Source organism: Sycon ciliatum, chromosome 12 (assembly GCF_964019385.1).
Source record: "Sycon ciliatum chromosome 12, ocSycCili1.1, whole genome shotgun sequence".
Lineage (NCBI taxonomy): Eukaryota > Metazoa > Porifera > Calcarea > Leucosolenida > Sycettidae > Sycon > Sycon ciliatum.
This window is the reverse complement of record NC_088654.1, coordinates 10,664,500-10,690,870: the sequence shown is the minus strand read 5'-3', so window position 1 is coordinate 10,690,870 and position 26,371 is coordinate 10,664,500. Positions and strand designations below refer to the sequence as shown.

Here is a 26,371-nt window from a genome sequence, read left to right as displayed (position 1 = left end):
CTGCAAGTTACGGCAACGCTATAATATCCACTAACACCACCAGTTACTAAACAATCAGCTCATGTCGGTCAGTGTCATGCAATGTAATCGCATGAGCTGATTGTTGTACTGGTGGTGTTAGTGGACATTATAGCGTAACTTGTAGTTCATTGGCCTTTTTTCATTTTTTTCATCCTACTTTTTTTCTTTTTTTCTTCATGCAGCACCTTTTTTTTGGAGTAGTATCCTTATTATGTTGTCATCCTTGGTATAACCGTAAGCATTACATGTAGTGCATGGTAATAATGATGCTAGACCAAAAAAGAGATAATAGCTTGGTGTAAAAAGAAGAAAAGTAACAATAACGCCCCAGAACGCTAAATATAGTATACACTAGGGCTTGAAAGTGATGACGTCAAAATGGCCAGGGAGTAGTAAGTTGACATCAGATTTCTATTTTTGGATCCACTAAGGTGTGACTTTGCTATTGCCTATGTATGTGGGTGCATAGCAACCCACTCATGTCGCATGCAGGTGTGACTTTTATTTCGCCACCAGTTGTAACCCCACCCCCAGTAGCCAAATCAGTCAGTTTCACTGGCTACATCACCATGCTGTGGGTAAGACCGCTTGAAATGTGCTTGGATCCATACAAAAACTGGATCGAAGTGGATCCAGTTTTTGAATTTTTGAAATTGTTGCTATGCTGTGACGTAGCACTTTCAAGCCCTATTAACCTAAACTCATGCAAGTACAGCACTTCACAAGTACAAGCCAAGAGCACTACATCGTAAGTTTGTACTCCTACCATAATTATGATGATGTGTACAGCACATGCACAGGTGCAGACCAGTACCACCAGACTGAAATACTCCATCTGAATATGCTTCACACTAGTGCCGCAAGGCACCGCCAGAGCGCCCCGTCTCACGAGAGCGCTCCGCCTTGATTTTACAGCCAGGGAAAGGAAAATCGCATGGCGAAGTGCAACGGAGTTTGTACGATGTGAGAACCTTAGTGTACTAAGGTCACACTTGGCAAGGTTTTGTGTGGATCTTGTGTCCACTTGAAGATAAATGGAGTACGGATTGACTGCACAATGTGTAATGTGTGTACAAGGTTCGTGTCGTATGACCTACAGACAGGAAACTACCTCCACAATACGGCCACAAAAGGACGGGATAGTGGGGCGCTTTGGCGGTACTTTACGGTAATGCCAGATTAACTCACCTGCTGTGCTGGATGCCGACGATGAGAAGAGAGCTTCCCCACGCCAAGTTGGCAGACACACAAATGATCCCTCCGTGTCAATGCACTGTGATGTGGTCGTACAGGGATTCTCAGCAGAGGCTTGACACTCGTTGATATTTTTACAAATGTCATCTTTGCCTAGGAGGACAGCATAATCATTGACAGTCACGGATTGTTAGCATCAGTTTCAAGGAAGAAAGTTAGAAGCCATTGCCCCAGTTGTCCACAGATGTTGTCAGTGCAGCTGCATATCCTTGCAGTTACTAGCTGCTCTTGCTAAACAGTCCCCTTTCCCAGGCACTCTCAAATGGCAGTCTTGTAGTTAGATGTGTTTACTGATTATAGGAAGGAGTAATATGAAATAAATACACATAGAACAAAGTGTACGAATGCCAAGAACCACTGTAGCATGCACTGCTCTGTAGCTGAAGAGTGATTCCGAATGATCAATACTGCATAGAAGGGGGAATTATGGAATACCATGCGAAGTTCATCCACCGTCCGCAGAGGGCTCAATTTGCCGAAAGCAAAGAGCAGAATACACCGACAGAAGAACCAGCGGTTGTAACAATGTTTTTCTTAACTCTGAGGTTCACTAAATTAATCGATCATCAGCCGAAAATCGGTACTGACCCTGCCCTATAAGTACTGCTATATACATGTACCATGGATGTGGCAATCTCAGCGTAACAATTACCATACTGATATGTAGCGCGATATGGAGTATGTGGGAAAGTGATAGCCATCTGTGCATTGCTACGTAACATATTCTCGTGGAATTAGGTAACAAAGCTGGCAATTGATGTTATTTCATGTAGCTGAACAGAGAAAGCGTTAGTTTTCTGTGTATTTTGAAACTCGGATGTTGAGCCAATAATAAAATATCGATACGAGTTACTAGATACTATATACAGTCAGAAAGTGCAACAACTAAGCACAAAACTGACAGAGTACTGAGACATTAGACGTCCTGACACCTAGCTTCAACACATCTCCGTAGCGCTAACCGACAGCCTTCCAACTTGGAAGGTTCAAGGTTATGGAAAGACCAAAGAGGGGAAGACACATCTCCGTAGCACAAACCGACAGCGTTCCAACTTGGTTATGGAAAGACCAAAGAGGGGAATCGTCATCGTCCAGTAACAATTGACATTCTTTGTTCCGTTGTGACTGTAGCTTGTGCTCGTTTTCGCTGCGCTTGTCTTCCCTTCTTTCGTCTTTCCATAACCTTGAACCTTCCAAGTTGGAAGGCTGTCGGTTAACGCTACGAAGATGTGTTGAAGCTAGGTGTCAGGACGTCTACTGTCTCAGTACTCTGTCAGTTTTGTGCCTAGTTGTTGCACTTTCTGACTGTACAATAGTATCTGGTTACAGTGATGGAGAGTTACTCTCAACTCGTATCTATATTTCCTTTTCCTTTCTACATTTCTGTGTACTATTAATTTTAAAACCTTTTTTCCCCAACGCCACGAGATATTACCTAAGAATCTGATCTGATGATGATCTGTCTGATGATCGCCATAGGCGTGAAACTCGGAGTCACAGCCAACCCAAGCTCCGCATTCTATTCCTTTTGTATGAAGCTCTGCACCCCGGTGCATTGAGCACTCTTTCGAGGACCACACCCAACTTTCTGTGTGTATTACCTAAGAATCAGGTGACACATTTTGACTGGTAATATTTCAATTGAAGGAAGGCATTGCAAGCATCAATTAAGACAATCGCATCGGTACATTGATCATCGTAAAGATTTTGTATAGCATGTACAGGCCGCCACCTCTATGCCCGCCTCGTTGCCCGCCTCTATGCCCGCCTCGTTGCCCGCAGGAAAACCTGAGCATTTCTGAATGAAAGCGCACGCTTCCTGAACTTCACGATTTGTATACAGTACAGCTTGAGTGTTGTGGCATCAGTTCACCTCATACACACTCATATTTCACTTCCTATCCTATCTACATACATCTACACAGCCTTGTCTATCTACATGTATGGTGAGTCTTGAAGTTCTCATAGCAATTTCAGAGCTGTGGAGGTGTATTATCATAAGCAATCTCCTGAAAGCAACATTTTGAGAGTCGATATTGTTAGCAAACGCCACCAACATACCTTGCCAACGGAATCCGGTTTTGCACAGACATTGATATGATCCCACGGTATCATTGCATTGCATATCAGCAGAGCACGTAGCCTGGCCATTACAGCATTCATCAATGTTTTCACAACGAGGAGATGTCGGCGATGTGGGTTGTAGAATATCCTGGAAGCCAGCATCACACCTACACTCATACGACCCAATTGTATTTAAGCAAGTTGAGTTCTGTGGACATGTGACAGCACTGCTACCGGTTGTAGAACATTCATTGACATCCGAACATGTTCTCCCAGATCCTGGGATTGGAAAGAAAAACAGGCACAATTAGTTGAGAGTCTTATGTTCAGTTGTTGTGAGGGCGACTGAATTGTCATTTACTATTTGGGGTAGTACTCGTGAGGTTCAGATAATTAGATTAGGTCTTGAAAGCGATGACGTCAGGAGTCGTCAGAAGTCAATTTTCTAACAACAAATACGGACTTTGGGGTCCACTCCGCCCATGACGAAGTACCGAATTCTCTGGAGTGTAAGCAGGACTTTGTACACTCAAAATTCACCTGAAAAAGGGAGATGCGGCTTATACAAATGTTTCACGTGCAGCGATCTGCATCTGTCAGTATCTCTCAAACGGGGACTTCCCCGACGACTCATCGTTGAACGGCGCATGTGGTTTAGAGCCCAAAGGATTCGCTTGAACTTCACGGATCTGGAGAACTATGAATCGCTGCTCTGTGTTGAGCAAAACTTCAGAACCGAAGAAATTTGTCGAAGTGGGCACAGTATCTGACTCAGGCACAATGGGGCAGCTCTCAAGTGGCATGAAGGCGGTTCTGTTGCCCCTGCTGGACATCTAGTTGCATGATTGGGGGAGAGAGATCTGTACCTTGCTGATGAGCACAAGATGGAGAACTTCTGCGACTGGTGAGTGAAATTTAAAAAACACTGCAGTTGCGTACAACAGCTCAGGCTCGCATCAGCAAGTGCCCTGTCGGGAATACGCGGAATCGGTAGTGGCCCTGAAAAGGTTAAATTACCTTCCGATGCCCCCGCTGTGACAGAGCACTTTCAGTAGTGGCCCTGAAAGGGTTAATTACCTTCCGATGCCCCCGCTGTGACAGAGCACTTTCAAGCGCTATAATAGAGAGGTTAAGATGCACGTCATTTCTGACGTGCCGTGGAAGTTTGGCTCGCGTTATTTGGCTCGCGCGTCGAAAAACAACGCGAGTGTCCTGCAGCTCACGTCAAAATTTGGAGTTTTACGTCAAATTTTGTGAAATTGTGCGTCACGTCGGATATAACGTGCATCTGACCATCTCTAATATCACAATATAATTTACCTGAGAATCCGTTTGAACATTGGCAAGTGTATGACCCTGGTGAATCAATGCACACCTCATTTGTTCCACAGGGTATGAATCCACCAACCTCACATTCATTGGCGTTGGTGCAGTTCCCACCACCTCCTAACAGGACAGGAACATATCCGACCAAAAAAAAACACACACACAAAACAGTGAACATAGTATACAGCACCTCCGCATTCTGAAATCGGCGGGAACTGTTCAAAAGAGGACAACATAGTGCTACAACTGTCGATTTTGCACTTTGTTGCCATGGTAATGCTACCTAGATGTACATGTAGCGATCATACATGATTGGAAGCTGTGGCCTCAGTAAAAAATAAAAATAAATATAAAAAAATCGCTTGATCACAGAGTACCCCAAGGAACCACGTCCACTGTAAAGTTCATCCTATACTTAGGTGAACTTAGGGGGTGATTATATGTGCAGCTCCAGCCCAGGCTGGTCGACAGGCGGGCCAGCCCGCCTGCAACGGGATCTCGGGGTTGTACACAAATCCACACAAAACCTGTGATGCGTTTACATGGCAAGCGGGCTGGCCCGGCGAGGCGGCATCCCGCCTCGAGGCACCCGGGATCCCGGCTAGGCGGGCCAGAAAAAGCACATATAAACAGACCAGCCCGGGCCAGAGTTGTATTATTATGGTGTCGACACTGCGTTCATACTACAAAATAGGCACTTTTACCTTTTGAGGGAAGTTATAAAGAGGATTCTCGATATTGCCTTGAAAATCTACGAAGCTTTTTGTACAGCAACAAGAAGGACATGCTGTGAGCACTGTTTATTTGTCGACATGCATGATTGTATTTTACAATGGGAGAGGAACTACTTGCAAAATGCTTTGACATGGACAGCTAAAAATGTGAAAAACAGGAAAAAGAAACGAGGTGATACAACACACCAAGCATGTGCCATAGCGCGAAAAGAAATCAGCAGAAGAATACATTGTGTGAGAAAAAAAGGTTATTCCCGTAGCTATGCAGAAGACGTTACTTCAGTAACGTCTGGCGCTAGCCAGGGTCCACACAGCTTTAATTTGGTATTTGTTTGTTTGTGTGTTTGTTTGTTTGTTTGTGTCACGCCTGGCGCTATCCGTATCTGACGGCAAAAAAGCATAGGATGTTGCAAATTTTTCAATTCTCCTATTTTTTTTCAGGCATATCCTGGGATTCGAACCCACACTATCGCCCTACATGCATTCCCCCATACACTTCGCATTCATACCCATTCTTCCAAGTTGCTTCACGTTATTATCTTGCGTTTGAAAGCCCTATTTGAATATTGCGGGCAGCTGTATGTGGCCAGCTGTGTTTGATGGTACGGTACGGTTCGGGAGACGGTGTCGTATTACCCTCGATCGTGCCTGTCCCGTACCTATCCCCTACCGTACCGTGCCATCAAAGACGGCTGGCCACAATGCATATTCAAATAGGGCTTTCAAATGCAAGATCACAATGTGCAACAACTTGGAAGAATGGGTATGAATGCGAAGTGTATGGGGGAATGCATGTAGGGCGATAGTGCGGGTTCGAATCCCAGGATATGCCTGAAAAAAAATTGGAGAATTGAAAAATTTATAACATCCTATGCTTTTTTTGCCGGTAGATACGGATAGCGCCAGGCGTGACACAAACAAACAAATGTATGCGAAGTGTATCGGGGGATGCATGCAGGGCGCGATAGTGCGGGTTCGAATCCCAGGTTATGTCTTAAAAAAAAAGATTTTTTAAAAGAATTTATAACATCCCTATGCTTTTTTTTGTCTAGGTCATCAAGGCAAAAAAAGCATAGCGTAGGGCCCTGAGCTTCCAAGCTCTCTCGTTAGGGAGATAACATGAGTATGGCTTGCAGCCCTACGTTTCAGCCCGGGGCAGCACACTACAGTCGTAGTGTGTTCGTTGCATACTCACAACGGGCTGGCGTTTGCTCAGCGCATATAAACTCACTGCGGGCTGGCGACGAGCCCAGCCGCGCACATGTTGACACTTTCGGCGGGCTGGCCCGCTTGCTCCAGCCCGGGCTGGAGTTGCACATATAATAGGCCCCTTAGAAGTAGTCACGTCAGCAGTAGCTTGGCAGGAAGAATGGGAGAAACAAGCCGCGTTTAACATATTTTTGTACTGATGCGAAATGGACCAGCAGCCAGGCCTGCATAGACCATTCTCCTTGATGCCCCCTTGGTACCGCACATGAGCACTTTTCCCGTCGTGTGTGTGTGTGTGTGTGTGTGTGTGTGTGTGTGTGTGTGTGTGTGTGTGTGCATTCACTCTCCACTACGCTCAACCTCCCGCTTGTGCCTGCGGTATGACTGTGCACACAGGTGTCTCCCTATCCGGTGAAATACTCCCTTTCCAGGGCCTGCTGGAGAGCCGGGTCAGCCGGGTCACGCGCCCGGCTGGGGAACTGCACGACCTGGCTGAACAGATAACACCGGGTCCAGTCTGACCTGGCTGAAAAATGTCTCAAACTGACAATGGATTCCTAAAATACCGGTATTTTACGACTCGCGGCCCCCATCTGTTGCAAATCTAGCGCAATCGTACACACTACACTACAGTCTACAAGCGACAGAAACTCGGCGGGGGGGGGGGGGGGGGGGGGGGCTGGTTCGAGCGCGATCTGGCCAGCGGCGAGCAGGAAGTCAGGACATTCAAAGTCGATGGGGCTTACACTACAGTCTACAAAGAAAAAAACTTCAGAAACATAATTGGAAGAGGATTCCATAGAGGATTGCAGAAAAAAATTCTAAAAAAACTCAACTTTGACCCATTTATGGCCAAAAGCTAGAAGTTCATTTTTTTTCTGAATGGACTGTAGCGCAATCGTACACACTACACTACAGTCTACAAGCGACAGAAACTCGGCTAGGGTCAACTGGGGTCAACTGGTTCGAGCGCGATCTGGCCAGCGGCGAGCAGGAAGTCAGGACATTCAAAGTCGATGGGGCTTACACTACAGTCTACAATGTAGACTGTAGTGTAGGCCCCATCGACTTTGAATGTCCTGACTTCCTGCTCGCCGCTGGCCAGATCGCGCTCGAACCAGTTGACCCCAGTTGACCCTAGCCGAGTTTCTGTCGCTTGTAGACTGTAGTGTAGTGTGTACGATTGCGCTACAGTCCATTCAGAAAAAAAATGAACTTCTAGCTTTTGGCCATAAATGGGTCAAAGTTGAGTTTTTTTAGAATTTTTTTCTGCAATCCTCTATGGAATCCTCTTCCAATTATGTTTCTGAAGTTTTTTTCTCCAAAAAGCAAGCCATAACAAGAATAGGATTTCGGCCAGGTTTTGCCCCCAAAGCATTGAATTGGGAAAAACCATAAAAATCCAGGCCGTTTGACCCCGTCTGCAACAGTGCATTGTGCGGTTCGAACCCCAGTTCAGGTACCCTTTTTGGACCCTTTTCAAATTTCAAATTTCACAGCACTGCACTGTGCATGTGTACGATGAAATCACGAAAAATCGCCAAATACGGGAGCTCGCCAGAGCCAGAGCCCATCTTTTTATGAATGGACTGTAGATTTGCAACAGATGGGGTCCGCGAGTCGTAAAATACCGGTATTTTAGGAATCCATTGTCAGTTTGAGACATTTTTCAGACTGGACCCGGTGTTGTAAAAGCGACAGAAACTCGGCTAGGGTCAACTGGGGTCAACTGGTTCGAACGCGATCTGGCCAGCGGCGAGCAGGAAGTCAGGACATTCAAAGTCGATGGGGGCCGGGGGCAGGCAGTCAAAAGCGGCGCGAAGAGAAAAAGAACTCACGCTTTATCGTTTACCTTCTATCTACGTTTGCGGACTTTGAGTTTGATAGTTCGCCTTGTTCTCTAAAATTTCCGATTTCCGGTAATAAATTCGCCTTTCTGTTTTCCTGCGTTTTGAGCAGGCTTTTTGGTTTGTTTTTCTGCCGGATGATCTGACCCGGCTTGACCCGGCTGGCCTGCATGCGCCAGGTACACTTTGACCGGGCTGTGTTGAATGTCTAGAGCAGGCCCTGCTTTCGTGTATTTACCCCTGCCCACTGTCCTAGGTGTGATGCAGGAAGTATTTTTGGCGTTCAATGCACAATGCCCGCACATCGCAGCGAAATCCTGCACAATGCACGCACATCGCAGCGAAATCCTGCACAATGCACGCACATCGCAGCGAAATCCTGCATTTCACGCACATCTCAGCGAAATCCTGCACAATGCACGCACATCGCAGCGAAATCCTGCATTTCACGCAACCTTCAAACTTCCATGCGTGAAGCCGTACTTCAATCATAATGCTTTCGGCAAAAGGGATTCGCATCGTGCGGCGTTTGCCATGGACGTTGAATTTGGCTGAATTTTTGAATTTTCGCTAGGATTTCTGCCATATCAGGAGAGTTTCCGCTGCACCAAGGGCATCCAGTTAGGGCAGGCTTTACTGTACGGTCAACTCTGATGTCATCTACTATGGTGGTCATGGAAATCCAGTCGCACGTCTAGCGACCCCAGGGCGCTGGCCATGCAGCCGTCGATCAGCGGAACAAGTTACATGCATTATGCGCTGCAGCGCGCTGGTCGGATTCGGACCAGCACGACTCTGTGCACTGCACGCAGCGTTCTGTAGATCTACCAGCTGAGGGCGCCGGCCTCGGTCCATTGACTGGATTTCCATGTCCGCTACAGAACATTGTGCAAGAAAAAGAGCACCGTTCAGCTAAATGCATCAATGACCAAGTGTGGATTCCTGTGATATCAAATATCTGTATAGACTCACGGTAGTATCCTGATTTGCAAGTACAATGGTAACTTGCCCACGTATCAACACAGATTTCATTCGTGGCACACAGTGAGGTATTCATCGCACATTCATTTATCTGCTGGCAGGTGGATCCGTCATTCGACAGCGTCAGCACCGGCAGACATGCGCAGTTGTAGTTCAAGGTGCCTGGCAGTAGCGTGCATGTTGGAAAGAGGACACACTTGCTGCTGTACTGCTGGTGGCAAATGCTCACGTCCTGGCAGCCCAAATCACGACCGCCGAAGATTTTCCCGCTCGGGCACTCACAAAAGAACTTGGTTCTGTTGTCATCATGATAGCATCCCACATATGCTCCTTTGCAGGTGTCTAGCACTGTACATGGAGAGGAGAAGGCAAACAAAAACCCACGGTAAACCAGTGCAAAAATTGTGAATACAGATAAACCTCTTTAGGATGAACACCAATGGGCGGATGGTGTTTGTGCGCAATAACGGGAGTTCTTCGTATGCATACTTTACAGTAAGAAAGCGATGGACATCACGCAACTGAATTTTAAAGAAAAGAGGGTTTGTCAACGGACAACTGCTCTATTCAGTTGCTATTTTACTATCTCCGCATGCGCTGAATGGTTCTGATGATGGGTGAGTGGCCCGAAACGTCATAATTTTTGGGCATCACACTAAAGAATTTCTCATTCAGCGCATGCGGCGATTGTGAATAGCACCTAAACAGAGCGGTTGTCAGTTGACAAACCTCCTTTTTTTTATACTTCATAATTATGAAGGGCTTCATTGCAAAACGAGATAAATCCGTTTTGACCAATTTTCAGGACGAGTGAGTTTCTGTGATGAACAACTGGGTGGGTTTGGGTCAAATCTAACTTAGCAGATGAGAAGAGTAGGGTGATGTATGCAAATACAGGCTTTCTCAAAAATCAGGGGCCCTCCACGTTCTCAAGCAAGGTGATTCTTCAATATTTTGGTGCAAAACCAGATATAGTCGCCGGACTAATCAGTATTATGAGATTAGATAATACAAGTGCAACGACTTCACCGAGTTCGGAACTCTGAAGGAGCTCAGCAGCAGCAGCAGCGTCGTCCATCCCTGACGCATCTAGCATGCTGCCCTTTGCAGTTTGGAAAGCGAAAAACAACAGCTACTTGTACAAAGAAGATGATACGCCAGCACTCGCTGGCTTGTCACAGGTCACGCTGGCCCGCGCGACAGGATATGTCGCACTTTGCTCGAAAACATCGGTGGTGTTTATCGCGTTTTGCAGTAGAACGTCAACTTCAACGTTGATTTTCAGTGGGATATTTTTTTCTTTTTCTTTTCTTTTTGGCCATCAGATGCAGTGATCCCTGCTGATTCGATTGACACCGAAAACGCCATATGCATGAGATTGGTGTTTAGCGCGTTTTGCAATAAAGCCATTCATATACTCAGTGAAAATACAGTGATTCATGATGGAGTTATGAGTCTTATGATTGCTAGTTCTTCTAGAGCCACAGTTTGTCTTATTAGTGGTCTTCCTAACACGTTTTCAGTGTAGTTAAATACACAGCATGAAGAAGAAGTCCAGCAAACAATTGGAGAGAATGCTAATGGATGAATTACAATGATAAGGGTCAAAGACACATAACTTATGCAAGGTATACCGGAACATCGGTTATCCGGACACCAAAGTTACATGCACTTCGCTCTACCGGGCACCATTTTGGGTGAGTTTTTAGTGGAATTTTTTAAAACTCTTTTGTCACTTTTTTTGCGAAAATTGTGACGTCATATGCCATATCTGTGGCTTTTCTACATCAAAACGTATGTGATTTGGAGTTGCGGACCGATCACCGCTACAGACAGTAGCTATGCTGAAGACGTTACTTCAGTAACGCCTGGCGCTAGCCAGGTCTGCAGGGTACGGGTCCACACAGCTTCAATGTCGTGTTTGTTTGCTTGTGTCACGCCTGCCGCTATCCCGTATCTGTCCCGTACCGTACCATCAAGAGAATGAGTATGTATAGTAGCATATGTATAGCATTAAAGCGGTCAGCACCAAGAAATGAGAGACTGTAGAGGCCTGGCATATATGTATGCGAAGTGTATCGGGGGAATGCATGCAGGGCGATAGTGCAGTAACGCCTGGCGCTAGCTGGCCAGGGTCCACAAAAACTTCCTCCGTTGACAAAAACTTCGTGATGGATTTTGATGGATATGAAAACGCTTAGAACAGGTCCAGAACAGTTTGTATTGACTGCAAACCACTGGACGAAGGTAGTTCAGCTCATGTACAGCGTCTTTACAAGAGAAACTATTGGCAGAATGAGCAGAGAGTTAAGCATGCGTCGCTTTCACTCGACTAAAAGCATAGCGTCGGCCCCTGAGATTCCAAGCTCTCTCGTTATTATTACGGTATTTATATGCTTGTTCGTGTTGACATCACCAAGCAAGCTTGGCTAGCCTTCACATAAGCCAAATGAACAAAAGAAAAAAGGAACGAGCGAAGCCAATGAGGAGCACACACGCATGCAGCTGCAGAATTATGTTAGCAATGCATTAAAGCTTTGAGTGAATTTTACCGCACAAATCCCCATCTAGTAGGGCACGCACATCCAAGTTCAGCGAGGGGTGCAAGTTTGATTGGGAACTGAAGACAAAGTGAGTGGTTTAGTTATCTCACACTAATACATTTCTACTTGGATGCAGCTAATGGGGTCGTTCTCGGCACTTGTGCCAGTGGTTGTCAGACTTATCTACTCACCCCCACCGTTAGGCGCTGCATCTGCCGCTAGGGTTTACCGGGTGTTAGCGGCCGTCGTGAGTTCCCTTCGGGAACGGACACGATAATTTACTTACTTACTTAATACTTTTCTACTCAGCGTCCCACTACAAGGGAGATTTTGATTCTAGGCCCCATTTCCCATTTCGAAAACCAGCTCAAACCCTATGGATTGAGAAGATAATAGGGACGTTAAAGAGGCACTCCGTGAATTTTTTCGGTGGTGTGTTCTCTTCATGGGGGCCTTATATGGCCCCAAGGAAAGGGGAATCGCGAAAACTAGACCGAAAAAGTCGATATAATTTATGAAGCCAGGGAGGGCCAAGTTTGTCTCCTCTTTTGATGGTTTTGATGACGTCACGTGTGATTAGTATTCAACTTCTCTGCATTTGAAGATCTTAGTTGTTTGAATTCTCTGGTGATGAAGAACGATGTTTGGTCGACGTTACCAAGCTTCGCAACTGTGGCCATTCTCTAAGGAACCTGACGGACCTCCAGAGGTACCCCTGGTAGAAGCGCAGCCTGATGAGGGCCAGGAGATTGGAGCGGAGGACTTCATTGGTCCTAGTACGAGGATCCCGAAATTCACTATACACCGTGAGGCATATCATGCGGCGGGCCAGAACAGTTTTGTTTAGACAAGCTGACGCGAAGTCGGGGTGATGTGTAACGCATGTCAAAGGGCTGCCAGTGCTAACAGGTGCAGCGCTCTCTCGACAGCAAAGGCAATCGAATGCCCTCTGCATCACCCCACATTTCTGGCAGGGACGCCAATCGTTATTTCCTTGTCGACCAGTGAAGTCGTACGCTCCAATTTCCTGGCCAACATCAGGCTGCGCTTCTACCAGGGCCACCTCAGGAGGTCCTTCAGGTTCCTTGGAGTATGGTTGCAGTTGTGAACCTTGGGAATGTTGACCAAACATCGTTCTTCATCACCAGAAAATAAAACTAAGATCTTCAAATGCAGAGAATTTGAATACTAAGCGCACGTGATGTCATCAAAACTATCAAAAGAGGAGACAAACTTGGCCATCCCTGGCTTCATATATCGGCTATTTGGGTCTAGTTTTCGTGCCTCCCCAATCCTTGGGGCCATAAAAGGCCCCCATGAAGAGAACACACCACCGAACAAATTCCCGGAGTGCCCCTTTAAGCAATGCGAAAGTTCAAACTTTTGGTGGCGGTGATACTTCACGAAAATCTATTTCCAGAAAGGAAAGCGTGTGGGGTTTAGCTATGCGAAATGACTTTTTCTCGAAGTTATTTGAATCTTATGCAATTAGACCTCGCTTTTAAAACTGCACACATCCATATTCCAGAAACATAACCGGATAGGCGAGGGAACCGGATTATCTACTGTGACACATATACTGTAAGTATGAACGACAAATGCTGTGAATCGTTGGCCAGCAAGTTTCTTCCCGATGGCGAGGGATCCAGATAAAAAGAGGACCGGATAAGCAAGGTCTGACTGCAGTACCGTACCGTGGCAGCTCAGTTTCAAGCAGGGGGTTGTAAATTTACTACTGACCATCGTCAAGTGTGTACCTTGGAAAGAGAAAGTTACTTTCGAAAATAAATGCAAGTTTGCATCCAAGTTTTCGAAGTTTTGAGCTTTGTTTCGGTTCTCATTCCCAGACTCGAATTTTCTTTCGAACTTTCACGTTGCTAAAAGTCCCAATGGCGACATGACTTGTTATTTTAGGAGTACATAAATATCTACTCATGGATATATTGTTTTAATTGGATGTGCTTCTCAGTCAGTTTCACTTACTGAAATCCACTGATATGTTCTTCAAACCAATTTGGCTGAACAACGAGAGACCTCTTGATGCTACTTGAGAGATTGGGCAAAGCGATACATCGTCAATGAAGGTTCCTAGTACGTCCACTATATGGCTACAGAAAGAAAGAGGAGTTAAAGTATACCAATGTGTAGCCATCTTAAGTACAATAATAATATTACACAATACTCCATTGGTCGTGGTGGTTGATGGGAGTGGATTAAAAGTGCACCGTTTGACAACATTTTTGTTCCATACAGATTACTTCTTACTGTTCTTGGTTACTAAGATTTTCTTGAGCCCATCAGCAGGAAAAGTCGTCTCACAATAGAAGCTATTATTTTATTGTTAATGCAGAAGACGTTACTACAGTCCATTTCAAAACTATAGACGCGTAGGGTTTTTGAAATATTTCAAATTTGGCTGGAACTTTTTGAGAATAGTTTTCGGAATATTGCTCAGGATCGCTCCACAATTACTCTCATATAGTTTCTAAAGGATTGGATAACAGACGCCCAATTTGGAAAATTTTATGCACAAAGTGATCACAGATTTTATGTGGTATAGATGCTGGCATAACGGTTTTTGCCTACGTACGCGTCTATAGTTTTGAAATGGACTGTAAGCTATTATTTTATGCAGAAGATGTTACTTCAGTTACTTCAGTAATGTCTGGCGCTAGCTAGGGTCCACACCAGTTACTAAACAATCAGCTCACACGATAACATTGCACGACACTGACCGCCGGTACTGACGATCTACAACTAACTGGCTAACGGCTCTAGCACATCTTGGATGCGCACTCCAACAGCCCTTCCAACCCGGAAGGTTCTAAGTTATGGAAATAACATGAGGAGGGGAAGGTGAGCGCAACCAAAAAAAAAGCACGGCATGCCTCATGTTTTCTTTCGTCTTCTTGCTCGTAGTGAATGGATTTTCACGATTCAAACTGAGTTGGAGAAAGCTAACATTCTTTTAGTTCCAAGCCTCTTTTACCGGCAAAAATACCGTCAAAAAATACCATCAACAAATTACCATCAAAGCTAACATTCAAAAATACCATCAAAGCTAACATTCAAAAATACCATCAAAGCTAACATTCAAAAATACCATCAAAGCTAACATTCAAATTTACCATCAAAGCTAACATTCAAATTTACCATCAAAGCTAACATTCAAATTTACCATCAAAGCTAACATTCAAATTTACCATCAAAGCTAACATTCAAATTTACCATCAAAGCTAACATTCACGCGCGTTTGTTGAAGCTTACTGTGCACACGCTGTCTCTAGGGGAAATCCCCTAGCCCGCACGAAGTCGCGAGCAAAACATTTGAATGGATCGCCAAAAGGTTAAATCCGAGATAGAGATATCCGAGATATTTTGAGGGAGTTATGACAGTTTGTACACTCGTCTATAGCCCGTGGTACACATGTACTGTACAGTGTACATTGTACAGTGTAGGCAGAACAAGGAAACGCGTCCATGGCCATTCTGTGCGTACAAAAAAACGCGTAAGCGCGTCTGTGGCAAGGAAAGGGTAAAAAAAATGAATCCTTGGCTCTCCATCCAAGTCTTAGAGAAGAAGAAATTGGTATCAGCTCACCCCGTTGGAACAGTCTCAGATCTTTTCTTCCTATTAAATTATCTTTCTTCCTCTCTACCACATTTTTCACACCTCGCCTGTATACTTTCCCCTATCCTCTATGGGTATAAGTTAATTTGTTCCCCGCATAGCTTCTGTTGTGAAACGACTTTTCCCTAATGATGATGGTCGCAAAAAAATAGATTAGGAACATTTTATTCAACTCGGGCGGTGAGCCAATTAAATTATGGTGAAAAAGGAGAAGGAAAAAATGTTACGAGTTATGACTAACTGTCCACCAAAATGGCTCAACGTCCGAGTTGAATTTTGCACACCTGATGAGCCGTCATGACCTATACGGCGAAACGTACGTCGTGTGGAACTACTTGTTATTGTACATAACTAGTCCATCATACATGATAGTGGAGTGCAGTAGCTACCTTTCCGAACCTGAGCCTTCCAAGTTGGAAGGTTGTTGGTTTGCGCCTTGGAGAAGTGTTGGAGCTAGGTGTCAAGTCACCGAATGTCTCTGTACTCCTTGTCAGTTTTGTGCCATTTTGTCGCACTCGCTGACTGTATAAGATCTGGTTACGTTGGTGGACAGTTAGCCATAACTCGTAACATGTTGTCCTTCTCCTTTTTCACCAACATTTATTCAACATATTCTTTTTGTTCTTTTCACAATGCCCGCTTCACTAAACTATTAAAACTCGGATGGTGAGCCAATTATTTTTTAATAATTTTTGTCCTTCTCCTTTTTTTACCACTATACTATTTATATACCCTTCCCCTAGTCCTCTCCTTTCACGTCCTCCCTTCAACTCTGTCCATGCTCTTGTGTGTTTCAGTTTCATGTAGTCTGTCCGCCGTTCCATTTCTCCTTAGTTGAATTTTTTTGTTTTTGTTTTGTTTTGTTATCGTTTAGCTTCCTTTTTGTGCTGGTACGAATACTGTTCTTGTTTTGTTTCCCCACGATTTGTTTCTCTCTGTTTGTGTTCGTCATGAACCATTGGCATAATCAGTTTGGCACATGCGAACCTGGGCAACCTCCATCCAATGGGGCCCCCAGCAACGCGCACGTGCTTATAATAATAATACTATGTTTCACTATTCACCGTATTCTCTTTGTTCTCCATGTATTGTCCACTTCACTATACTATTTATCGCTATAATAAAAGAAAGGAAAAAAAAGATTCACAATATTTTGTCTGATGGGCGCCATCAGGGCATTGCTGTCAGCCGCAGTAGGAGCATGGTAGTAAGGCGTGCACTCTCTTTCTTTTCTGGTGGCAGGAATATGTAGTTCTCTTCCAGCTGAATGTTGACACGCCCGGTCTTTTTCTCTGCTCATCAACATAGGAAATGGCAGTAACTATGGTGTTACTATGGTGTTTATTGAGACATGAATTTGGAAAGGAAAAGGACATATGGATACAAGCTAAGAGTAACTCTCCATCACTGAAAACAGATACTATATACAGTCAGAAAGTGCAATAACCAGGCACAAAACTGACAGAGTACTGACGTCGAATGTTTCAACATCCGAGTTTCGAATTGAGACATGAATGTGTACATATTACAGAATACTTACAATTTCTGGAGGACCAAGCCCGTGACGAGGTCAAACGGCAATGTTTTATAGTAATTATCTCCAAGCCATCTGCCAACAGGTGTTGAATAAAAAAAAAGGGTTTTTTCAAGCCTTATTCTACACTTGACGCAGCCACTATCCACAGATATCATTGTGCAATGTGCCGTACCTCAGTTCGTACTGGTGTCCCGCTCAGCGGAATGGGACTAGATGGTTGGAGTTGACAACATTGCGAAGAGTCAATGTCCCTCCGTGTCTGCTCTTACATGTCCAGTTTTAACTCTTGCCTGGTGATCATGAGTTATTTGTCGTATGTGGATACTCAGCATTGCATAAACTGGGATCCCTATGTGATGCATTGCCATTGGTTGCTACAGTGCTACACAAGTGCAATGATCCAGCAGCTCATCTCTCACTAGCCTACTCAACTTCAACTGATGAGGGGGGGGGGGGGGGGGATTTCCCTCAAAACACTGGGTACTGAGTAGGAGTCCTTTCTTGCAGATTTGCAGACTGGAATGTTTTATGTGCTTCTCGTGTGGAAAATCGGGAGCCAGTCAAGTGACAATTTAGTCGTGCTGAAACAATTATATCGATTGCGGTACTCGTTACAGTCAACTTGGCTAATAACGACTGCGGATATAACGACAATTCACGAATAACGACAGAATTTCCATACCCAGAGCAGTGTCACATCTAACTGTAATGCATACAATGAGACTTCGGGTATAAGGACACTTCGCGAATAAGGACACTTTTCTGATGCTGGGCCGAGTGTCGTTATACGCAAAGTTGACTGCACTTACTCGATAAGAAATAAATCGAGGGGTTATTTCGATTTTATCAGCTAAACGAGTAGAATGGTACTTGCGCTCGGTAAGGGATTTCCCCCCTTTTGGGGTTCGCACAAAGCGTGCATGCACCGAAAATGTTGCGAGTAGATCTACGACATGAATATGTGCATGACTGAGTCTGTACACGTGCAACATCGATGTACGTGTAAAAGTACAAGTGCGATCGGAGAAACATCGACGCAATCACCGTCGCCCTCTTTTGAGCTGACTACTTTTCTTACATACAGCATGCAGGACTGGCGGGCTCAGTATGTGTCTACACTAGCTGCAGGGGCTGGAGTTCCCTCCGCGTGCGAGTAGTCTTGAGCTGAAGACAGTAAAGGGGGTCTTCAGTTTCTTGTTTTCCGTTCTGTGGACGGTTCCCAAATCAGTTTGCTCGACGACAAGCTAGGCCTGGCGCTTGGGCCTATTTTGAGCATAGACAGGAAAAGCAACTATGTAGTTACTTGTTGGCGCGCCCCAAGTCAGCTCATCCGTGAAAACCCGCCAATCTGCACCCCTGGCTTCTCTGACTTCATCGTCGGAGTCAGCGAAGTCACAGGCGAAGGGGACCATCAGCTCTTGGATTGCAACCAGTGCGTCGCCTCTGTCTTGTCTGTATTCGTCTGGTAAGTCCGAACAGCTGACGGACTTGTTGCGGGATCATCGGATCTATGCACCAGCTTTCCGTCGTTGGCGACGTTGGACTCGTAATTTTTTTCGAAATTCACAGAATGTACATGACTGTACTGATGTATCATGTAGTTACAATAATAATCGTTTAATTGATAAGTGTAACTCGGATGGTGAGCCAATTAAATAATTGTGAAAAGAAGAAGGACACTCGCTGGCTGTATAAGATCTGGTTACGTTGGTGGACAGTTAGTCATAACTCGTAACATTTTGTCCTTCTTCTTTTCACAATTAGTTGATAAGCCGATCGTTATGCTATCAGCTAAGCCACTAAGGAAAAAACGTAGTCGTTTCAGCATTACAATTTAGTCATTTTCCTGCCATTAATTTTTTAGTTAACACCACCATTCTCTTAGTCTTTACACATTCTGGGATGATTTCCATTATGCCAGTGGTGCCCAGTGTGAGCGCAAAAGAGCATGAACATTATCCCGACCAAATCCCTTTACCCTAAGAACGCCTGAAATGTTTCCATGGAGACAAGAAAGATATGACCGGAATACATAAGGCACGTAGCCCATTGAACACACCTACCGCTGGCACCAGTACAGTGTACTAATTCTTAGCCTGTATGGCAGGTGTGCTCAATGCGCAGCTTGCATTATTTACTCTGTACACTCCAGATCATCTCCCCCAAAGAACTTGTTGCGTATCCTGACCATTCTGTAAGAAGATGTTAATTCAGACATACCCAACAGACCCTTAACTAAGAGACTGTTGGGAAAAGATCCTTTTAAAACCCGTTGAACGCTGATGACGTCTATAGACGTCATTGAAAATGCCCCATGCGCGGATGACGTCTATAGACGTCATGGGATATAATTATAGTGATTTCTGGCACTGTTTGGGGGTGTGAAAGTACTATCAGTCAGTTGGATCATGATTCTGCCTCTTGTACGATGAGTCCTTGGTAAGAATCCCGCTTGGAAACACTACGCGTCGTTTTTTCTTCTCTGAACGTTTTCAGCGATCTTTCAGCTGCAATTTCACGCATTTGGCGTATTTCACGAAATTTGAGCAAGCTTGGGTCCCCTATTGTGATGCGCTATTCTTTTTGGGGACTGTATCGATTCTGTCACCCTGTGGTTGATAGTCTTGGCAATCATTTCCCAAATATTTGATGACCCCAGTTGCCAGAACCCTAGAGTTTTAAGTAGAACTTCCTATTGGCCCTGTTTTTAACCGACTTACTGCTTTGCTGCTTCGAATTGTAGTTAGACCGCTTTGTCAAGTATCCTACTGGTCTCATCATCGTCCAGTAACAATCGACATTCTTTGTTCCGTTGGGACTGTAGCTTGTGCTCGTTTTCGTTGCGCTTGCCTTCCCCTCCTTGGTCTTTCCATAACCGTGAACCTTCCAAGTTTGAAGGCTGTCGGTTAGCGCTACGGAGATGTGTTGAAGCTAGGTGTCGGGGCGTCGAATGTCTCAGTACTCTTGTCAGTTGTGTGCCTAGTTATTGCACTTTCTGACTGCACATAGTATCCAGTTACAGTGATGGAGAGTTACTCTTAACTCGTATCCATAATATCCTTTTCCTTTATACATTTATTATTGGCTCAACATCCGAGTTTCAAATAATTCTAGTAGAATACACTGGTTAAGCCTAGGTCACATTCGACGGAATGCTGACGGTACGGGCCGTAAGAGCCTGTTGGTAAGGCTGGGGTGAGCTGTAAAATCTTGTATGATTCGTACGACATGACATGCTGCAGTCGTTGCGTCGTCGTTGCGTCGTTCAACAGCGTAAGGCACGGCCCGTGACAGGGTGACTTTTGGACCTAACTTCTTGTTTTTTTGGGACTTCTTTTCAATTGCTTCTTCTTGCATGAAGCGGAATCAAGTTCACAATACCAGTTTTTCATGAACACCAAAAAAGTAGCTTCGAAAGGTGTGCCATTCCAACAATAGCTCCAGGAAATGATAAAACAGTTCGTCTGTCACGCTCCTGAATTATCCTTAAATACCACAAGTGACATCAGACCGTGTCTTGCTAAAATTCAGCTCAAGTCGCGTCAGCCATTCTGCGAGTTATCATGGGAAGCGCAGTGTTCGAAATGCTAAACATTTCCAAATACGAATCGGGAGTAGTCGGCGCATGACGCCGTCTCCTGTTCAAACTAAAAAGGCAGCTGTTTTGTACGCTCGCGTCCCCGTCTACGGTATGAAAAGTTGGATCGATTCAACTCTTCCCGTCGCTTTCCCGATCTGTACGGCAGCACGGTTGTGTTCCCGATCCTGGTGTTCACATTGGACGCCGTCAGACTGTCCCGTCGCTTCCCATCGATCTTTACGTCGCGTCCCGCCGCGCCCGTCGAATGTGAACTACAGTGCATTTCAAAACTATAGACGCGTAGGGTTTTTGAAATATTTCAAATTTGGCTGGAACTTTTTGAGAATAGTTTTCGGAATATTGCTCAGGATCGCTCCACAATTACTCTCATTATAGTTTCTAAAGGATTGGATAACAGACGCCCAATTTGGAAAAATTTATGCACAAAGTGATCACAGATTTTATGTGGTATAGATGCTGGCATAACGGTTTTTGCCTAGGTACGCGTCTATAGTTTTGAAATGGACTGTAGGCTTAAGTGATAAATATACAGGTGAGAATATGTTGGGACATTCAGCAAAGATGGATTGCGGTGTATTGTGAGGTGCAAAGTGGCGATGCATGTGTAACTGTTGTGAGTGCAAAACTTACTGGAATAGTAAACGTTATCGCACTTAAGCCTGATTCAAATTTCATTTCGCGTAATGAAATTTGAATCAGGCTTACGGGAAAGTCATCGCGGTTGAGCTCAGATCAACCTTTTTGCGACGCGACGCGTTTCCCGTATGCGAAATGAAGTATGAATCGGCCTTTACACTATTCCAGTAAGTTCAATCGTCTTCGGACCAATTTTGCAAAATTTAAATTTCAAAGCATTTTGGCATCGGATCAAATCGGGCTTCGGAATATCAGTTTTGTCTCCTCACACAGAAGGCTGTACTTTCAACCAGTGCATTTTGCTGATAAATTTCGCGGGAAGAGCGTAATGCGAATATTAACCATCTTGAAATCTAGCTTCAACAGTGTGTGTGTGTGTAAGTGGCCCCAGTGCTTCGCTAACTGTTGCCATCGCAAACGCGCTGGTTCTAAGAAATACGAAAAATTGGTTTACGGTACCCTAATGTTTTTTCTTCTTCTTTCTTTTATGTTACAGCTACACAGACTTTCGCCTGTGTTGTGTGTGTATACTGCTCTGCACACATGTGTATTGACCACTTTACCTCAAGCTGCCTAGACTGGCCTAGATTGCACTCTGCTCTTTACTGATTTTCTCATTCTGGACACCCCTAGCATTGCAAAACATGGTGTCAAACTGGTGAATTTCCGGGAAAATGGTATTAATTTCAGTATGAGCTACCAGGGGAAATATGGTCCAGTATCTAAATTTCACCACTCGTAGTCTTTGGGGTGCTGAGTGGTCTTGATACGAGGAAGCTGAGGCGCTCTCTGCCTCCTTTATTCCCAATCGAACGCGCGCACGTCCGCGACTGGGTGACTGTGCCCTACTGGATGGGGATGGATATGCAAAATGTCATTACACTTGAAGCATCATTTCGTTCTTATAAAGGTAAGGAAGGCTGCGATGCAGCGTTCGGCACGTATTCTAAATCAAACACGGTCACGTGCTGATGGGTACCTTGCCTGCACTAGGCTGCAGGCTACTACAAACAGCCTGCTCCTGTCACTCGAGTCGAGCCGTGGCGTCAAAGTTGAAACTTCTAGGACCAAAACCAGTCGACCCAGCGTCCAAAAGACCACAACATGCAGGCCGATCGCGCTCATCAGCGCTTTTATAGGAATGAAATGGCGCTTTCAGTGACATTCTGCATAACACAGGAGGAGGGAAGCGTCTCAGCTTCCTCGGACCAAGACCTCTCGACTCAGCACCCTAAAGACTACAAGTAATGAAAATTGGATTCCAAAACAAACTTCCCCTTTAAAAGTGGTTCTATTACAGGTACATGTACGCCTGTGTTAAATTATGAAAATTACATTGCAAATTGTGGTGGGATATACTTACAATTCGTACAGTTTGCGATTTTTAAGGAAGAAGTTTGTTGGCAAGTAGGTCAACTGGTTCGATCTACATCCACTGCACACATATGAAGTGGAAATAACAGCATTGGGAAGACATTACACCCTACTTTGGTGTGAACATTTGTAGAGTGAAATAATTTTGAAGATAATGACATACTGATGTGGGCCATGGAATCTTCCAGTGCTTAGAAGAGTCAAGAGTTGCATGATCTACGCACCTCCCACCGCTTTAGGAGCTGCATTCGTTATTTAGAACAATGTAGTGGAGAGCATAGCATTGCCAAAAACGGCAACTTTTCCGTTGCTCGCATTTACGCACATTGCCCTACATGCATCGTTTCTTTTCTTTCCTTTTCTAATTGTATTTTCCTATTTGTGTGTGTGTGTGTGCGAAAAAAAAGAATGAAAAGACCAAAAATAGGGATTCGCTGGCCAGAAAATTACTTCAAATAGCTGTATGGTGTAGACCAGGCTGAATAGTGACGGTCAATTCTTCAGCCTTGCAAGCTGTTGAATGGTGCAATCCCGGCACAAGTTGCTATGGCTTCGTGCATGCGTGCGAGTGTTGTGTGTGTGTGTGTGTGTTGTGTGTGTGTTGTGTGTGTGTTGTGTGTGTGTGTGTGTGTGTGTGTGTTGTGTGTGTGTTGTGTGTGTGCGTGTGTGTGTTGTGTGTGTGTGTGTGTGTGTGTGTGTGTGTGTGTGTGTGTGTGTGTGTGTGTGTGTGTGTGTGAATATGCATATAATACGTTTGTGTGTATCTGCACGTGTGTTTGTGTGTGGGTGTCTGTGCATGAGTGTAGCTGTGTGTGTTGGGGGGGGGGGGGGGGGGTTGACTGTGTGACTGTGTGGTTGTGAGGCAGGATATGTGCGTGTTTGCATGAAGGTGTGCGTGTGTGCATGAGTGTATGTGCGTGTATGCATGAGTGTATGTGCGTGTATGCATACACAATGCACATAACTATGATGAATATACGTTCGTCTACTCACAAAATACGAAGGTCGACAAGGTTGTACAGAAGCTTGGGTGGAAACGACGTGAAGTTATTGTCATCTAATCCTCTGGAAAACAGAAACAAAATGGCAAACTCTATAGGAATAAACGGAGAAAGAAAGGGTAATCTGGATACAAGTTAAGAGTAACTGCCCAACACTGTTACTATAGTCTATTCATCGGAAACAGTCCCACTGGCTTTTGAAAGTCCGATATGGGCTGAATTGAGGATCAATGTCCCACTTTACATCTCAAAAATCTGGGTTTGGGATCTGCTTCTCCATACATTTTGCCATGGCATACCTGGCCTAATTTCGTAAAACCTAGCTGGATTTCTATTTCCCTGTTCATGGACTTTTCTGGCCTCAAATGTGGCAAGGAGTAATTGCACGGGTCACACAATGCAGGATGTACTGTTGTTTTCTCAATATCTACAACTATGTGTGGGAGACACCAAAAAGTTAGGGTGCCAGTTTCCAATGAGTGGACGGTAGATAAAATTATACACTCAAAAAGTGCAACAACTAGACCCAAAACTGACAGAGTACGAGGCATTCTGGGACCTAACAACGAGCTCCAGCACATCTCTGAAGCGCTAGCCAACAGCCTTCCGGCTTGGAAGATTCTAGGCTACTAAAAAAACATAGAAAGTTTATATAAACTTGGGAATTTGTTTGAAGAAGGGCTGAGGCTTCCTGCAGCTTCATCTCTGAAAGGAATTTGGGTAGACACACCCATTCCCATAGCGCTGCACATCCGAACCAGTTCCGTTATTTTTACAACGTTTCGGCACTTCGCCATCGTCAGGTACTCAGTAATAACAGTGAATACCGTGGAAGCCACACAAGAGCAGTATATATATACGCAGAGTGTAGCGCCAAAAAAAGAGAATTATGTCACCTAGTATGAAGAAGGGTGGGGGGGGGGGGCAGAGAGAGAGAGAGAGAGAAGGTGCAACTAGCACATCACGCAGACGAAGCAGGAGAAGGTAGCGCTCCATTGCATTGTGCTCTGTGAAGTGAGGGCGCGTGCCATGGTGTTACGCAGAGTGTAGCGCCAAAAAGGATGCGAGCTATGTCACCTCTATGCAGAGGGGGGGGGGGGGGGAGAGAGAAGGTGTAACTATGCACAACACGGAGAAGAAGCAGCAGCGGCCCCCACACCCGGAATGGCTGGATTGGAAATGGACTTTGCCGTTTTTGGACAGCTTTCGCAGAATCTTTGTACGATATGCGTAAATTTTGCGTACTACACCCTTATGTTGTCCAGTGTTGCTAGGACCACACTGCCTGCTCGCACTCAATCCAGATTCGCCAATCGATGACACCCTGACTCCAAAAAATCTGTTCACATGAAAATATTACGACCATGAAATTTGGCCTAAACTGTCCCCAACCTCCTTAGAAGCGAGGTATAGGAATAAAAAATAAATAAATAAATAAAAAATTCACGGTTCGCGTGAGACTCGGTTCCTCTATTATAGAGGCCGAGTTTTCCGCATCCGTAGGAACACCACCACCCTTCAAGGATCAAGGCGCAGATGCAGCTCCTAAAGCGGTGGGAGTATAGGAATAGGAGGACTTTAAATTCATTCTGTCCAGTTAGACGCTTGCATAAAGATCCCCACAGTTCTCGCAATGATTTCCATATCCACGCTTGATTGATAGTGTAGTAAGTGCACTGAAATCACCTAGAATGGAATATGTTAGACTCCTCACATGTTCAAATGTAGAGCGGTGTGCTATGGCGGAGCGCAGTGTCCCTGTTCAAGCAGAGAATGCAGGCTGTAGAGTTACGTAGTGGAAGTGTAACGAATGGCCATTCCTGTACTCACAGAAGCTTGAGTTTCGTGGCGTTTTGAAATTGGTCTTCATCCACTGAGGTGAACTGGTTGTTTCGTAAATTGCTGCAGACACATAATCAACATTATCATGAGTAGACTGCGACAAGTAGGACGGATTTTGTGGCTCGCATATCCTTGCAAGATGCCAACATGCATGGGTGCAGTATAAAATGATTACACTGGGACCTCTCTTTTCAGGGGAGGGGGGGGGGGGGGGGCACCTTCGGACCGGGCACTGCCCGTATCTCAGATTTGCCCATATCTCAGGATAACTCATCTACCATGTATCAAAATTATCATTTTGAAGAAGTGTATTTGGCACACACTGTATTGGACATTTTCTGGTTACAAAAATAATCCATTGATAAAAATGTGTGGATTACTCAAATTGGCACTGACAAATAAGCATTTGCGTATTCGGAAAAAAAGTTCAAACCCCCAAGTTCGAAGCATTTTGATCATAGGAACTAAGGCTGAAACGAAGTAGTCGAAGGTTTGAAGGACCTTCGTTTTCCTTTGAAACGGACCTTCGTTTTTGATTCGAACGAAAGTCAACACAGGTTTAGTGCATGCATCAATGCATTGATCTTGTGCGATGTGCTGCATGCACTAGCATTGTACATGCTGAACTACAAGGAGGGGCACGGTCCGCGTACGCACCGGAACTGAAGAAGTGACAAGTCAGTGAAGATCTGGCCCTGTTCCAGTCACCAGCGTGTTCCCGTTTTGCGTTGGTGCGTAGATCTGCCATGGTGTACTCATGAATGACTTTT

General features: G+C 44.9%; 1 protein-coding gene across 1 annotated transcript in view; it reads right to left on the bottom strand.

Moving 5' to 3' along the window:
- Positions 1-26,371, bottom strand: part of LOC135827979 (slit homolog 1 protein-like) — a 47,229-nt gene that overhangs the window by 9,638 nt on the left and 11,220 nt on the right. Inside the window, exons 4-11 of the mRNA XM_065340416.1 lie at positions 25,590-25,661; positions 23,752-23,823; positions 22,748-22,819; positions 13,963-14,087; positions 9,428-9,784; positions 4,660-4,785; positions 3,337-3,618; positions 1,210-1,368 (exon numbers count right to left, since the gene is read on the bottom strand). Of these exons, the coding sequence (XP_065196488.1) occupies positions 1,210-1,368; positions 3,337-3,618; positions 4,660-4,785; positions 9,428-9,784; positions 13,963-14,087; positions 22,748-22,819; positions 23,752-23,823; positions 25,590-25,661 (1,265 nt within the window). The remainder of the gene's footprint in view (positions 1-1,209; positions 1,369-3,336; positions 3,619-4,659; positions 4,786-9,427; positions 9,785-13,962; positions 14,088-22,747; positions 22,820-23,751; positions 23,824-25,589; positions 25,662-26,371) is intronic.